Raw genomic sequence first — 15,818 nt, forward strand, 5'->3', positions numbered from 1 at the left:
GCCACAGGGTCAGACGAAACGCACCCCCATCACCCTACCCCCACAGATGGAGGGGGAGACTGACAGAAAGCCTACTTTAGCAAAATCATTCTCCCCCGCCGCCATAGCCCCGGGCTCCCTTATTCCCGCTAACCTCCTCTTTTGCGCGCTGGGGACTTGGAGATGACAGCTCGCCTCGGGGGACCGGTGGGGCGGGGCCAGAGGGTGGGCGGGGCCTCAGTGGGCGGGGCCTCCGCGTCCCTGCGCCACACGCCAGAGACCCTCGTCTGAAGAGCGGCAAGCCCCTTGCAGTGCACTCTGGGATGCGGCCTAGACCAATGAGATGCTGGCCACGTCACAAGGGCGCCCCTTCCGGGGGGCCTGGCGTCGCGGGGCACTCGGGCCCGTGCCCCGGGGGCAGCTAGGCGCACCCATTGTCCAGCCAGTGGTCCGCAGGTCGTGCCAGGCCTTGCGACATGGTGGACTACTACGAGGTGCTGGGCGTGCCCCGCCAGGCGTCATCCGAGGCCATCAAGAAGGCATACCGCAAGCTGGCGCTCAAGTGGCACCCCGACAAAAACCCTGAGAACAAGGAGGAGGCGGAGAGGCGATTCAAGCAAGTGGCCCAGGCCTACGAGGTGTTGTCAGACGCCAAGAAGAGGGGCGTCTACGACCGGTATGGCGAGGGGGGAGTGGAGGACGGCGGCGGGCCCTGCCGCGACCCCTTCGAGTACGTCTTCACCTTCCGCGACCCGGCCGAGGTCTTCAGGGAGTCTTTCGGGGACCGCGACCCATTTTCATCCGACTTCTTCGGAGACCCACTAGAGAGCATCGTGGGCGGTCGGAGGAGCTCCCGGGGAAGCAGAAGCAGAGGAACCGCTTCCTTCTTCGCCTTCAGCGAATTTCCAGCATTTGGGGGTGGTTTTTCTTCTTTTGATACGGACTTTAGTTCCTTTGGTTCCCTGGGGAGCGGAGGCCTTTCCTCCTTCTCCATGTCTTGTGGTAGTGGTGGGACATGCAACTTCAGATCCATGTCGACTTCCACCGAAATCGTTAATGGCAAAAAAATCACCACCAAGAGAATCATTGAGAATGGCCGAGAAAGAGTGGAGGTGGCAGAAGACGGCGAGTTCAAGTCCCTGGTAATAAATGGCAAAGAGCAGTTGCTGTGCTCTGACACCAAGTAATTCCAGTCCACGTTGAATTTAGAGCACGTTGTGAGGAATAGCAGGACTTTTTTTTTTTTTTTTTGAAGATTGCAAGGGAACTTTACTTTCAGAACAGCTGTACTCAAGAATTTATAAACAGTTCGTGCCAATACCTATTTGTTGTTATTGTTGGGACCACACGGATAGGACCTCTTTTTCTTTTAGCACTGTTGTAAATATCTGTATGCACTTTGCTATTTATTAAACGTAATCCCGAGGCAGACAGTGATTATTTCCTAGTACTAGGACAAAATGTTACAGCACCTTGAACCTTGCCTTTCCATTTTGTTTTGAAACGTGAGCCAGGTAGTTTGCTTTGAAGTTAACGTTGGCGAGATAAATCGTTTTACTTCAATTTTTTTTCAACACATCATAGTAAAAGATGTGAAAACACTAATACTTCTGGCTTAAGGATGGTTTTTAGTCCCACATAAGTGCTGGTGACTTACTAGTAAGAGTTTTCACCGTTTAAATATAATAAGCCTAGGCTTTTTAAAAAACAGGTAAACCTGCCAAAGGAGTGTATTCATTTCCTATGGCTACCGTAACAAATTACCACGAATTTAGTGGCTTAAAACAATGCAGATTTATTCTCTTAAAGAGCTGGAGGTCAGAAATCTGAAATCCATTTCCGGGGACTGAAGTCCGTGTGAGCAGGAACATGTGCCCTCCAAAGCCTTCGGCAAAATACTTAAGTGAATTCCTCGCAGTTGCAGGATTAGTTAATAGCATCCTATAGACTTCACTGAGATCACTTAAGCAATTAAAAAAAAAAAACAGTGGTAGTGATGATTCAAAACCTTCATACAAATCTGATTGTTAGCCTGTACCCAACTGGGTTGTACAACTATGATTGATGGAAATGTGGAAAATGTTTCTGTGAGGCTACACAGAACTATACTATTACTGTGTGCAGGATGTGTCTCGTTTCAAATTAAGTTGACAAAAGCCAAGAATATTGGAAAGCTTGGAGTACTGATTGGGTGAAGGAGGCAGCATACATCGAAGAGAGTAAATTTCTGTTGGCATAGTTTATACCCCCAGTGAAAACCATTTTGGGCATGGTTGCCTTGGGATGGTCCATCACAAAGTGTACTGTCCCCTTTGGTCATGTCTAAGGAAAAGTTTGCATAAGGCACGGGAGCAAGAACGCAGCTGAACTAGACAGACTAAAAATGCAGCATATTTCTTCTTTACAGGAAGGTCATGTGACCTGAGCACCCTGTGTAACTAGGAATATATGAAATTGAATTTGATGCCTGTAAAGGCCAACCACCCGTGGAATGGTGCGTGAACAATACACAGCAGAAGCATAGGATTCAGCCACTACTGTCCCACGAGGGCACACAGTCTGTTAAAGCTACATCAAATGGTCACTGAGGTACCCAGGCAGCGCTTCTCACCCACTAATTGTGCAAGAAGCATCAGAATAAAACAGGCTACTAGGGCTTTCTAAAAATCAGTTCATTATTTGCCAGGCTAGGGAACTCTCACCAGTGAAGATATTCATAGTTGGTGGGGAGGGGAGGGGAGGAAGAGCAGGGAGAGAAGGATGTCAAGGGTTCTGAAGTGATAGAAAAGAGGGTGCACAGTTTCATGGTGGTTATGCTAATTAAGGGTTAAAAACCCTCTGTATAGGACAGGGTAAGTGCATTTGTGTCTATACAATTGGTTAACATTAAGTCTCCATTGGTCAGGAAAGTCTTCAGTTGGGTCCAGTAAGGCTGGCATACTGGGGTCACTCAGAGGTCATGGATCTTAACAGCTCTAGCGACCTAGTAACAGCAACCCACAAGTCAATGGATGCATATATAAGCAAATGTGGTCAATCTATACAATGGAATATTATTCAGCCTTAAAAAGTAAGGAAACTGACATATGCTGCAACATGAATGAGCCTTGAGGACATTAGGCTAAGTGAAAATAAGTCAGTCAAAAAAGACAAATACTGTATGATTCCATTTATAAATAAGATACCTAGAGTGGTCAAGTTAGTGAAGACAGGAGGTAGAATGGTGGTTGCCAGGGATTTTAACAGCATTTTTGAGGCAAACAGCATTCAGTTATAGATCTGGATTAGTGCCGCTAAGTGGAAAGTTTCCCTTTTACGGATACATAAAGCATTTTATCTAAAGAATTTTCAAATCTGAAAACTGCTTTTAAAAAATGTCGGCGCTCCAAATCACAGTCTGTGTATCAGTATTCCTTGTTCATGGAAAGGCTTGAGTAGGCTTCCAGAGCAGAGCAAACAGTACTTCCTCTGGTGCAAAGATGACCATCTGGAGGACCCTACAGTGGACTCCCTCCAGGACTCACTAGCCCCTTCCCATGGAGCACACCAGTTAATAAGGAAGTAGTTTAAGACATCATCTCAAGAATTGGGCATATAAAAAGTGAAATTTTAAATATGCATTTTTTCAGTGTATCTATGAACACTTACAAATGTTAATTGTATCTTATCCAATATAGTGACCACTAGCTACACGTGACTATTGGGCGTTTGAAATGTGGCCAGTCCACACTGCGATATGCTGTAAGTGTAAAATGCTTGCCACGTTTGAAGACTTAGTATGAAAGCAAAAGAATGTAAAATATCTCATTAATAATTTTATATTGAGTATATGTTGAAAGTATAATGTTTTAGATTGATTGAATAAGGTAAAATTAATTTTAGCCCTCTTTCTGCCTTTTTTGTAACATCCCTACTAATTTTTTTAAATTACATATATGGCCTGCATTATATTTCTATTGGGCAGTTCTGTACTAGACCACAAAGAAAACCTATTATTTAATGTAGGGGCTTCATAAGAAACATTCTCTGATTAAAATCTAAAATAATTAGAAAAAATAAGAGAGAGATAGCTAAAATAAATTTTAGCTAGGTGGGAATAAACAGGTTTGAAGATAGCCATGGACTTAAAGAGGAAATCCAAACCAGAAAATTAAATGACCAAAAACAAAACAAAAGAAAGAAAGAAAAAGAAAATATAAACAATTTATACCAAAACCTAGGAGAAATCGAAAATGTTCTATGACCTTCAATGTTTCATTATTAAGAAAACTCTAACAGAAAGGAATTTAATGCTTACCTAAGGAAAATTAGAAAAATATCTAGAAAATAAACCAAAAGACACAAGAATGACAATCATTAATAAAAGCAAGCTGGAATTAATGAAATAGAAAACAAAAAATAGTAAAAAGAATAAGCAATTCCCAAAATTATTTCTTTGAGAAAACCAATAAAGTAATTTCAACCATCATAATTTTTTTTTTTTTAAGTAGACTCCATGCCCAGCATGGAGCCCAACATGAGGCTTGAACTCATTACCCTGAGATCAAGACCTTAGCTGAGATCAAGAGTCAGATGCTTAATTGACTGAGCCACTCAGGCACCCCTCACCCATCATGAATCTTAAAAAAGAAAGAAAAGAAGCAAAAATATGGAAGACTTAGACTTTGATCTTTCATACTTGGAGAAAATTTCTATAAACTACGTAAGTCACATTTAAGGGTAAACCAAACCAAATAAATAAGAGTGACAAGATCTCAAAGTAAAAAAGAATTTAGCGGAGGGGTGCCTGGGTGGCTCAGTTGTTAAGCGTCTGCCTTCAGCTCAGGGTGTGATCCTGGCGTTCTGGGATCGAGCCCCACATCAGGCTCCTCCACTGGGAGCCTGCTTCTTCTCCCACTCCCCCTGCTTGTGTTCCCTCTCTCGCTGGTTGTCTCTCTCTGTCAAATAAATAAATAAAATCTTAAAAAAAATTTAGTGGAACAAAGTTGATAATGGTGTGCCTATCACATATAATACTTGAGAATTTCTGTGCAGATGATCTTTCATGCACCCAATAAATTGGCACAGACATATCTAAAGGTCTTCAGATGACATACCTTGTCCTGCTGGGCACTTTTTAAATAATAATAACAGAAAATATTTATTGTGTACTCATTGTGACGATAGTGAGGTCAGAAGAGTTAGGTCACCTGTCCACATGCCCATTCAGCTAGAAAAATGGGAGTGACAATTTGAACCAGTGCAGTTAACTCCAGAGAATATATTCACATAGGAAAACTAAAAGATGCAGCCACTCTGGAAAACAGTATGGAGTTTCCTCAAGAAATTAAAAATAGAACTACCTTACAACCCAGCAATTGCACTACTAGATATTTACCTAAAGAATACAAAAGTACTAATTTGAAGGGATACATGCGCCCTGATGTTTATGGCAATATCGTCCACAATAGCCAAATTATGGAAAGAACCCAAATGTCCATCAATCGAATGGGTGATTAAAAAAAATAAAATAGGTGAATGGATTAAGACATGGTATAGGGGCGCCTGGGTGGCTCAGTAGGTTAAGCGTCCAACTCTTGGTTTCTCCTCCTAACGTCCCCTTCCCCTTTTAGACTCTGTTCTCTTCATCACTGCCCGCCCCTTCACTGGGTTTATAGGCTCCATAGTTTGATCTCCTTCCTAGTCCCTCCCACCATCCTTTGATGACCTCAGCATCCCAAGTAGAAGACCTGTCCAACCTGTAATCCAACTCTGATCATTCCCATGTCATACCCCGGACATCAACTCCATCTCTGAAAAGTTGAACTCGTTTCCTTCTTCCTTGGATCACACAGACCCCTTCTTTTTTTTTTTTTTTAAGATTTTTTATTTATTTATTTGACAGATATAGAGATAGCCAGCGAGCAGGGGGAGTGGGAGAAGAAGAAGCAGGCTCATAGCAGAGGAGCCTGATGTGGGGCTCGATCCCATAACGCTAGGATCACGCCCTGAGCCAAAGGCAGACGCTTAACTGCTGTGCCACCCAGGCGCCCCTACACACAGACCCCTTCTTGTCTCTTCCACATTATCTCACTTCTACTTAACTTATTCAGGCTCTCTGACACTTCTGCTTCCTTTTGGTGTTTTGGTCTCCTGTGATGAGATCACACTCTAGTCCCTTCCAAGACAGGGCCGCTGAAAACTATCATGTCAGCAAATGCAATTTGCTGGTTCCTTCGTCCTTCTACTGCACAAGCAAACACCCACAAGCAAAAACTCCTGATAGATCCGCTATCAGCGGATATCCCACAACTCAGCGTCCCTGTTCCCACACAGTCAGAGAAAACTGTACAACTGCAAAGATGATGCCTTTACAAAAGGACAGTCTTGGTTGACTCACACCAGTGCTTGTCTCTCCTATCCCAGACCCGCACCCCTGCCGCTCATTTCTTTCGGTGACCATCGCAAACCTTTACTACACTAACGAAGGTACTTTAACAATTATCTCACCAAACTGTAAGGAGAATGAGAGGTAGAAATCTTAGAAAGACTGGTAGGTAAGTAAGCACCTGGAAGTAAATTTAAAAAAACAAACAAACAGGGGCACCTGGGTGGCGCAGCCGTTAAGCATCTGCCTTCGGCTCAGGGCGTGATCCCAGCGTTCTGGGATCGGGCCCCACATCAGGCTACTCTGTTGGGAGCCTGCTTCTTCCTCTCCCACTCCCCCTGCTTGTGTTCCCTCTCTCGCTGTCTGTCTCTCTCTGTCAAATAAATAAATAAAATCTTTAAAAAACAAACAAACAAACAAACAAAAAATGTGTTCTGGAACATTGATTGGACATAAGCACCAATACAGACCTGAGACAATGGCTTCCTGTTGGCACAGTTTATGCCCCCAATGAAGACCATGTTGGGCATGATTGGCCTGGGGTAGTCCAGGATGAAGTCTCCTCTGAACAGCCACACGGATGCAAAGCGGAAAATGTCCACCACCGACACCTCTCTCTGAAGAACCTCAGAGGCAAGGCTTGCATAAGGAGCGAAAGAAACGTGGCAAATGTACTTCAGGGCCAGAGGGTAGAGCATGTTCTTGACCCTTTGCAGGAATGTCATGTGGTCTGAATTCTTTGTTAATAACCTGGGAATATATGAGGAAGGGTTTGGGCACTGTGTGCCCTCGAAATCTAAGTCACATGGAATGGTACGTAAAAAAAACACAGCGGGAAGTGACAGGTACTTAGCCAGCACTGCCCCACAGGGGTAAACGGGATCAGTTAAAACCACATCGAAGGAACTGGCATTCAGGTGTCTGATCAGCTCCTTGTTATGCAAGAGCTCCTCACAAGACCTTTGAAAGATGACAACAGTAGTTTTCAACCTTTCCATAATTTCCAAAAACATTGTAAGAAAAGACTTCCTTTCAAAAACCAGGTAAGCCTGGCCCAGCAGGAGACGATCAAATTCATCCTGAGTGAACGGGGTGGCATAGGTGGTCAGGGTGAAAAAATCCTCTTTTTTGATATGCATGTTCACCTCTGCCAAAACAACTACCATCTGGTGGCCTCTAGCATGCAGCTCCTGCACGGCCTCCTTCATGCTGAGCCAGTGGCTGCCGTCCATGGGCACCACCAGCACCTTCCCGCCTTCAGCCCAGGGTCCGACACACAGGAAGAGCAACAGCCCTGTGAGCGCTGGCAGGGGAACCAGGAATCCTGCAGCCATGTCCGTAGAAGCCCAAAGCAGCTGACTTTTCAGATCAGGCTATGCCTCCTACACTTATTTCCTTTGTCTTTATCTTATCATTGAGCCACTTAGAATGGCAGGTAACTGGCAGGCAGCATGCTCTCCTTGTGTTAATCATTACAGACTAGATCTATCCGTCGCTTTCACCACCGGCCCCACCCTTCTGCTTCCACGCAGGGAGAGATCAATCTCCCTTATCACGGAAAAACTCATCTGCCTTGGCTGCTTTCTCCAGGGAACACTCTAATTCACTCTGTTGCCTTTTATCCAATTCCCAAAACGGGGCTGCGGATGCCCGTTTCATTTGACCTCCTATGCCTCTGTTAACTGTGTCCTGAAGTGCTGTACCTAAGCTCTGAGGAATCACCAGTACCCCAGACTCCAAGCATAACCCCTCTATTGGATGTGACCTTAGCTGAAATCTCTAAAGCTCTTTCCTCCCATTCATGGGGAACATGGAGCACACCCAGAAGAACATGCAACATTCCTAAGACGAGGCGCACTAGTTCTTTGGTTTTGTTCCTTTTCCATACCAGGACATCTCTTGCAATGGTCAGGGAAGAATCTACTTGAAGTGCTGTCAAATACGGAAATGCCTCAAAGGATCCTGCCCTGGAGACGTGAGGACAACATAAGGGTTTGTTGAGCATTCTATATTTACTTCGCAGAAGAAGAGTTGCTGTCATCTAAAGCATAAATGGGCAACGCAACCCTTATCAATGACATAGTGGGACCAGAGAGCACCCTCCCCCAGAGCCTGCTCTCCTCGGAACAAGAGGTAGCGGTCACCCAACTGCGGATCGGGCTCTGACTCCACTCCTCTTCTCCAGTCTTCTGGTACTCTGTTTAGGGACTGGGGGTCCTCCACTAATAACTTCCTTGCCCCACCCTCCTTCCCATAAAAACCGCCCATTTCGTATAATGCCTCTGAGCTCCCCTCTACTTTCTAGATGGGATGATGCCCAATTCATGAGTCCTTAATAAAGCCAGTTGGATCTGCAAATTTGCTCAACTGGATTTTTGTTCTTTAGCAACTCTCAGATATAAATCTGGATAGAATAAAGAAGGAGACTGCACGGGAAGATTTAACATTGTAATGCTCCTGACTTTGTCCCCAGTAAGCTGTGGATTTAATGCAAGGCCAAACAAAATCTCACTGGGATTTTGAACATAACCAAATAATATTTTTAAATTCACCTAGAAACATTTCTGACTTCTGGTGATAGAGGAATAGCTCCCATCAGACCAGTGGTCCCACACATAATGATTATAAATTCCTGCAAAATGTTTTTAAAAAATGCTGTCTGAAGGTGCTGGGAAGCAAACAAAAGCAGGCAGAAACTGAAGGGGAAGACGAAGATGGGATGGCATGGGAGCACGAGGGTGGCCAGATGCCAGGGTTAAATGTTCCCTACTCTTCTGAGCACCCACCTCTCATACTTCTGCCCTCACCCACTGCACAGCTCCTCCCTGTTAATAGGGAGATTGTCTTAATGCCATTTGTACCCACGTAGCCAGAAAATGGCCAGTCAACCCACTACTCATCATGGGGTTTCTGCCCCCTTCCAGATCTTGGACCAAAGTTCTAGGAGTACTGCCTTTCTGTTGTCTCTGTCACAGTGTCCAACCCATACCTTGTCTGCCGGCCCTGAAGCCAGCAGAGCAGTGGCACCACATGCCCTTCTCCAAACTCAGCCCCTCTTCCAACCTTCTGACTCCAACTTCAGCCTCTAGCTGAGCTTTGGTGGCCCACCGACCTGCCCACCGTAGCAGCCAGCCCAACGGACAGCCAGCCCCCTCTCTGCCACCATGCATTCTGCACACTGTCTCCAACACGTGCATCGAACCAGCCAGTGTTTTCATGTGTCCCCATACTCACATGGCAGTCCAGAAGCATCTGACATACGTGCCACTCTCCCCACAAAAAGGTTGACAGCCAACTCGGTATTTCCCCCATGACACTCTTTCCCAAGGCCCCTTTCTTCAGTTTCCTGCTGGTTCACTAATTTTTGGCTCATGAACCGGCTGCCGTACACAGGGCAAGGAGAGACCGAAGAAAGAGGCAGGCCACTCCAGATGGTGGGTGGCAGGGGTAATAAGCAAGGGAACTTACTCACGAGGCTTGTCTTGAGTGGTCACAAGACCAGTAGGTCTCTACCCCTGCCTGCCAAATCTTAAAAGTTTACATAGAGGCCTTAACTGGGTTCAGCCATGTATACGATCCAGATAGTATACCGTCAACAACACCTGACTTTCTCAAGACTACGTCCTTGGAAACAGCTCCCACTGGGAAAATGGTGGGCAGAACATACATCCTAAGGATGGTGAAGGAGCTGAGAAGCTTCCAATTGCCTGGACCAGCCCCCAGGTAAACCAGCATGAACATACTCCCAATTACTCCCTTCAATACTCAACAACAACAACAAAAAAAATTTTTTAACTACACAAAATATTTGAATAGATTATTATTCAAAGAAGACAGAAGAACAGTCAACAAGCATAAGAAAATATGCTCAACACCAATAATCATTAGGGAAATGCAAATAAAAATGAGATATCACCTCTTGCCCACTAAGATCACGATAATAAAAAAATTTAAATGCAAAATAACAAGTGTTGGCAAAGATGTGGAGAAACTGGAATACCCATACCTTACTGGTTGGAATATAAGATGGCATAGCCACTGTGGAAAACAGTTTGTCAGTTCCTCCAAAAGTTACACATAGAATTACCATCTGACCCAGCAACTCTGCTCCTGGGGATACATTCAAAAGAACTGAAAACAACTGTTAAACAAAAACTTGTCCACAAGTACTCATAGCAGCACTATTCACAGTGGCAAAGAGTGGAAACCCATCAACTGATGACATAAATATCCCATAGCAGAGGCACCTGGCTGGCGCAGTCAGAAGAGCATGTGACGCTCGATGTTAGCATGGTGAGTTTGAACTCTATGTTGGGTGCAGAAATTACTTAAATAAATAAAACTTAAAAAAAAAAAAAAAGAAATGTCCATCAACTGATAAATGTCCAAACAGTGGTCCATCCACACAATGGAATATTATTCAGCCATAAGAAGAAATTAAGTACCAGGCATCTTGGTGGCTCAGTCTGGTAAGCATCCAACGCTTTTTTTTTTTTTAAGATTTTATTTATTTATTTGACAGAGATAGAGACAGCCAGCGAGAGAGGGAACACAAGCAGGGGGAGTGGGAGAGGAAGAGCAGGCTCATAGCGGAGGAGCCTGATGTGGGGCTCGATCCCAGAACGCCGGGATCACGCCCTGAGCCAAAGGCAGGCGCTTAACCGCTGTGCCACCCAGGCGCCCCTGGTAAGCATCCAACTCTTGGTTTCGGCTCAGGTCACGGTCTCAGAGGCCTGGGATGGAGCCCCATGTCAGGCTCCACGCTCACTGGGGAGTCTGCTCAAGGATTCTCTCTCCCTCTCTCTCTGCCCCTCCCCCAAATAAATATATAAATCTAAAAAAAAAAAGAAAAAGGAATGAAGTACCAACACACGCTACAATAAGAATGAACCTTGAAACATTAAGCTAAGTAAAGCTGGATATAAAAGGCCACCTATTGTATGATTCCATTTCTTTTTTTTTTTTTTTAAGTTTTTTTTTTTTTAAGATTTTATTTATTTATGTGACAGAGAGACAGCCAGCGAGAGAGGGAACACAGCAGGGGAGAGGGAGAGGAAGAAGCAGGCTCCCAGCCGAGGAGCCCGATGTGGGACTCGATCCCAGAATGCCAGGATCACGCCCTGGGCCGAAGGCAGACGCTTAACGACTGCGCCACCCAGGCGCCCCTGTATGATTTCATTTCTATAAAATATCTGGAACAGGCAAATCTCCAGATAGAAAGCAGATTGATGGTCGCCAGGGGTCGGGGAGGGCAGAATGCAGAATGACTACTTAAAAGATATGTGCATGTCCTTCAGGGCGACGAGAATATTCTGGAACTAGGTAGCGGTGATGGTGTACTAGGTCCCAGATGTACTAACACTACTGAACTCCACACTTTAAATGGTGAATTTTATTTTATGTGTATTTTGCCACAATAAAACAAATGGAACAGTCACTTTGAAAAATAATCTGGTAGTTCCTCAAAGATAAAACCTAGAGTTATCACACAACCCAGCAATTCCACTCTTTGGTACATACCCAAGAGAATTGAAAACATACGTCCACACAAAACTTGTATGTGAATGTTCACGGCAGAATTATTTATCATGGCCAAGAAGTAGAAACAACCCAGAAGTCCATCAACTAATGGGTAGATACATGGAGTGTGGTATATCCATAGAAGGAAATATTATTATTCAGCAATAAAAAATAACGCTACAACATGAATGAACCCTGAAAACATTATGCCATGTTTAAAAAGCCAGTCACTGTACTGTATGGTGACTAACATAATATAATAAAAAATCATTATTAAAAAAAAATAAAAAAATAAAAAAGCCAGTCACATATTCTGTGATCCCATTTATATGAGGTGATCAGAACTGGCAAATCCGTAGAGACAGAAGAGTAGATCAGTGGTTGCCAGGGGCTGAAGAGTTGACTGAGAATGGGGTGGAAGTTTCTTTTAGGGGTGATTGCAAACTTCCAAGACCAATGGTGGTGCTGGTTGCTAAAAATATGCTAGAAACCACTGAACTGTAAACTTTCCATGAATGAGTTGTATGATTTATGACTTATATCTCAGGAAAGTTATTTGTGTGTTTTTTTAAACCAACTTAATCTCATTCTCTTCGAATTATGTCAATTAATAATCAACCACGGTTCAAGTTTTTCAGATACTCACGTTGAATACTTTTCTAAAAAAAATGCTGACTCCTGTAACATTTAGCTACTCTGGATGATTACTTATTAACAGAAACAATACTTTTAAAATGTTCTGCGTGTCCCCATCAGTCATAAAGATAAACACATTTCAAAATCCTTTTTGAAAAAAACAAACCACGAAAGGCATTGTAGACATTGGCCTAAGTCATGTACTTTAAAAGTACCTATTAAGAATGACTTGGCATTTTGGGGTTTTGTTCCCCTGACTTGCCTGGAATTCAATCCTCAGCTCAACCAACAAATGTAGAGGCTGCAGCACGAGTGACTATTACTTGTAGAGACGCCTGCAGGGAGACCAGATGGCTCAGGGAGTGGGCAAAGGATCCTTGTGGCCCCTCACCACCCAGCAGGGCCCCTGCTGGTGGAAGTCACTGATGCCACGTGACATTGATTTAGACCAGCTTTTCTCAACTCAGCACTATTGGGGAACAGATAATTCTTTGCTGGGAGTGGGTGGGTTGGTATTTCTTGTGCTTTACAAAGGATTTTTAACAGTATCCCTGGCTTCTAAAATTAGACAGTGTCATCCCCTAATTGTGACACCAAACATGTCTCCAGACGTTGCCCCCCAGGGTTGCAAAATTGCCCCTGTTTGAAAACCACTATCTAGACGACTCCAGAACATAAGAAAACCTGGGAACAGAAGAGCTACTCCTGAGGAATTGGGATCTAGTTTTCTGAGAAAATGTTCCCCGAAGAATGGTGCGAGAAAGCCATGCTGTTTGTATCTGCTTGAAGAGAGAACGTTTCAGCCTGCATTGAGCGAAGGTCCAGAGAAGACGGGGCCAGGGGCCATGGCTTCCCCTGATAGTCCACTGAGCCCCTTCACACACTGCCCACTGGTCCTTGAACAGCCCTGTGAGGAGCAAGGCACATGCTGTCAGCCCCATTCTGAGGTGAGAAGACTCAAGTCCAAGGCCACGCGGCAGGACAAAGCTCCTCAGATCTGCCAACTCACCCTTCAGCCTCCTTCCTTCTCTTCCTGGGGCCGCTACCCTCCAGGTCTTGTATAGTTGGAAAAAGAGTGCTGGGCAAACATATGTGCCCTCTGGGTGGGAGAGTGACAAGGGGTAGGTTCTTACCCTGCCTCAGCCTCTTGCTGCAGCCGGCAGCTCACGCGGCCTGCCTGGAAACTTCCGTCTGCTCGTGTATGGGAGACCTGGACTATCTCCTGTCTGAGGGGCCTGCACCCTGCTACTCCAGCCTAAAGCAGCCTGTCCTGCGTGTGCTGCATTTACAATTTTTGAAGTTCTCCCATGAGCTCTACCTTCCCTGCCCCCAGTCCTGACCTGGAGAGCGCTCCCATTTCACAGATGGAAAAATGAACACCAGAGATAAGCCATCTGCCTCGGCCACACAGCTGGACTTGAAGCCAAGTCTTACAGTTCTTACTCTACTAATGTAACCTGTGCATTCCCTCCCACAGCAGGCTGGGCAGAGAGGATGTGCTGGTCCGGGAGCCTGAGCTCCCTGGGTCTGTGCGGCCCCTAAAAGGGAGAGTAAATGCCTGTCCCTGAAGCTCTGAGTGGTTCTCGGCTTTGCAATTGGAAGAGACTAGGATTTATCTCTGGATTCCCTTTATTCTAAGGAAAACACCTCAAAGGCCCTTCAAATACTGAAATGTAACAACAAATTCTCTTCTAAAATGGCTCAGTCAGTAGAGCATCTGACTCTTGATCTCAGGGTCGTGAGTTCGAGCTTCACATCGGTGTAGAGATCACTTAAATAAATAAAACTTTTTTAAAAATGAAGATATTGGAAACCTAAGGAAAAGAGAACAGCCAGGGGCCGGTGAGTCTCAACGAAGAAACAAGGACAGCGGAGAGAGTGTTCCAGCATCTGGCAGAGGGAAAAGCCCCTGTGGGCAGAGGGAAAGGCACAGGGACCAGGTGACAGGGTGCACGGGGTTGGAGAGGAGGCCCAGGGTGGGGACCAGGATAAGTGGCTTCAGGACATCTGGGGTCTCCCAGTGGGAACCATCGGCCAGGCAACCTGAACAGCTTCTCCGGGAACATCTGTGCAAAACCGACCAGGAAGCCTTCTGAGGTGGCTGAGCCCCGCCCGGGGCAGAGGAGAAAGGAGGAGCTGTAGTCAGTCACGCTACCATGGGTGTTGGGAGTGATTTCATGCTCTGTTACACGCAAGCCTGGCAGCACACAGTTTACCCCAAGGATAAGCTCACCTCCCCAGACTGTGAATCACAGCATTATTGCAAGGAGTGTTCACCAAGCTCCGGTTTTCAAAAGGCTCTGCACGTTAGCAAAAGCATAATAAGAAACTTAATTATACTTGTTTTGTAGGTAGGCCAATAGTTACCTATAAAACATGCTTGGTGATATGATGAGCAAAACTGAATTTCATTGTTCCTTAATTTGCATTTCTTGGATTATTTCCGAAGTCAGATATGTTTCCAAACGGTTAGTGGCCCCTTGTACGGTGGCTATGTGTTGCCCGATCTAGTTATTTGCCTACTGAGGTGTGTTTGGGGGGGGCGTTGTTGGTTTGTTTCCAGTTATAAATCAGGTCTTTATTTTTCCTGATCTATGATCTATTTTCTTTTTTAAGTAATCTTTTTAGATGAAGTCACATAACACAATGATTTTAAAGTGAACAGTTCAGAGGCATTCAGTACCTTCACCAAGTTGTGCAATGACCACCTCTGCATGATCCCAAACATTTCCATCACTGCCAAGTACACATTTTTTTCCCACAGTGTTGAAATGGTTTGATCATCTAACAAGAAAAAGTCTGATTTTGATCACCTGAATTCCTAATTATAAAAATGCGAGTTGGTAATTACGTATTGTGTAATGCAGAAGGTTCTCTACGGTGGACATTTGGGTACCAGCTGAGGTGCCAGTGTAAGTTCATGGTGCTCAAAAAACCGCATTCGCTACAGGCTGCTTTGCAATACGCCTAAATCTAATTCTTTCTGCAAAAATAGAATGGTCGGGACCAAAGGTACCAAAAAAGTGATTTTTTTCCTTCTTATGCTAAATGTTTCTCATGATATTTTTGTTTATTAATTGCTTGGTTAAATTTTCCTGGCATGTGGGATTTGTATTCTGTGCCCCACGCTTCCTGGAACCAGTCCGATTATGCTCATTGCCCCTACTCCTGCCAGCTCTCAGGGGTATGGCCAACTGTCCAACGTGCCAACCAAGAAATTATCAGATGTGAAAGAAGAGGGATGGGGATCTTTGGGACCTATTTGAAGCTTTCTCTCTGATGAAAAATGCATTGAAAAAGAGAATTCTGCTGGAAA

At 44.8% G+C, this 15,818-nt stretch overlaps 2 protein-coding genes across 4 annotated transcripts in view; one reads left to right on the forward strand and one right to left on the reverse strand.

The window, feature by feature from the left end:
- The window catches only part of LOC103662655 (UDP-glucuronosyltransferase 1-6-like), a 75,489-nt gene that overhangs the window by 17,849 nt on the left and 41,822 nt on the right, over nucleotides 1-15,818 (reverse strand). The window contains exon 1 of one of the 3 annotated variants that reach the window (XM_008690307.2): nucleotides 6,817-7,680. The exons of the other annotated variants lie outside the window; for them this stretch is intronic. Coding sequence (XP_008688529.1) covers nucleotides 6,817-7,680 — 864 coding nt within the window. Of the gene's footprint in view, nucleotides 1-6,816; nucleotides 7,681-15,818 lie in introns of those variants that run through there. 3 annotated transcript variants of the gene reach the window in all.
- DNAJB3 (DnaJ heat shock protein family (Hsp40) member B3) lies at nucleotides 456-1,428 on the forward strand. Its single transcript, XM_008690305.2, has one exon. The coding sequence runs from the start codon at nucleotides 456-458 to the stop codon at nucleotides 1,164-1,166; it is 711 nt and encodes a 236-aa protein (XP_008688527.1). The 3' UTR covers nucleotides 1,167-1,428.

This window comes from Ursus maritimus, unplaced genomic scaffold (genome assembly GCF_017311325.1).
Source record: "Ursus maritimus isolate PB19 unplaced genomic scaffold, ASM1731132v1 scaffold_1, whole genome shotgun sequence".
In the NCBI taxonomy this organism is placed as follows: domain Eukaryota; kingdom Metazoa; phylum Chordata; class Mammalia; order Carnivora; family Ursidae; genus Ursus; species Ursus maritimus.

Bases quoted from the DNA above. Each gene is read 5' to 3' on its own strand.
- DNAJB3 (XM_008690305.2), top strand. From the start codon at position 456: ATGGTGGACTACTACGAGGTGCTGGGCGTGCCCCGCCAGGCGTCATCC.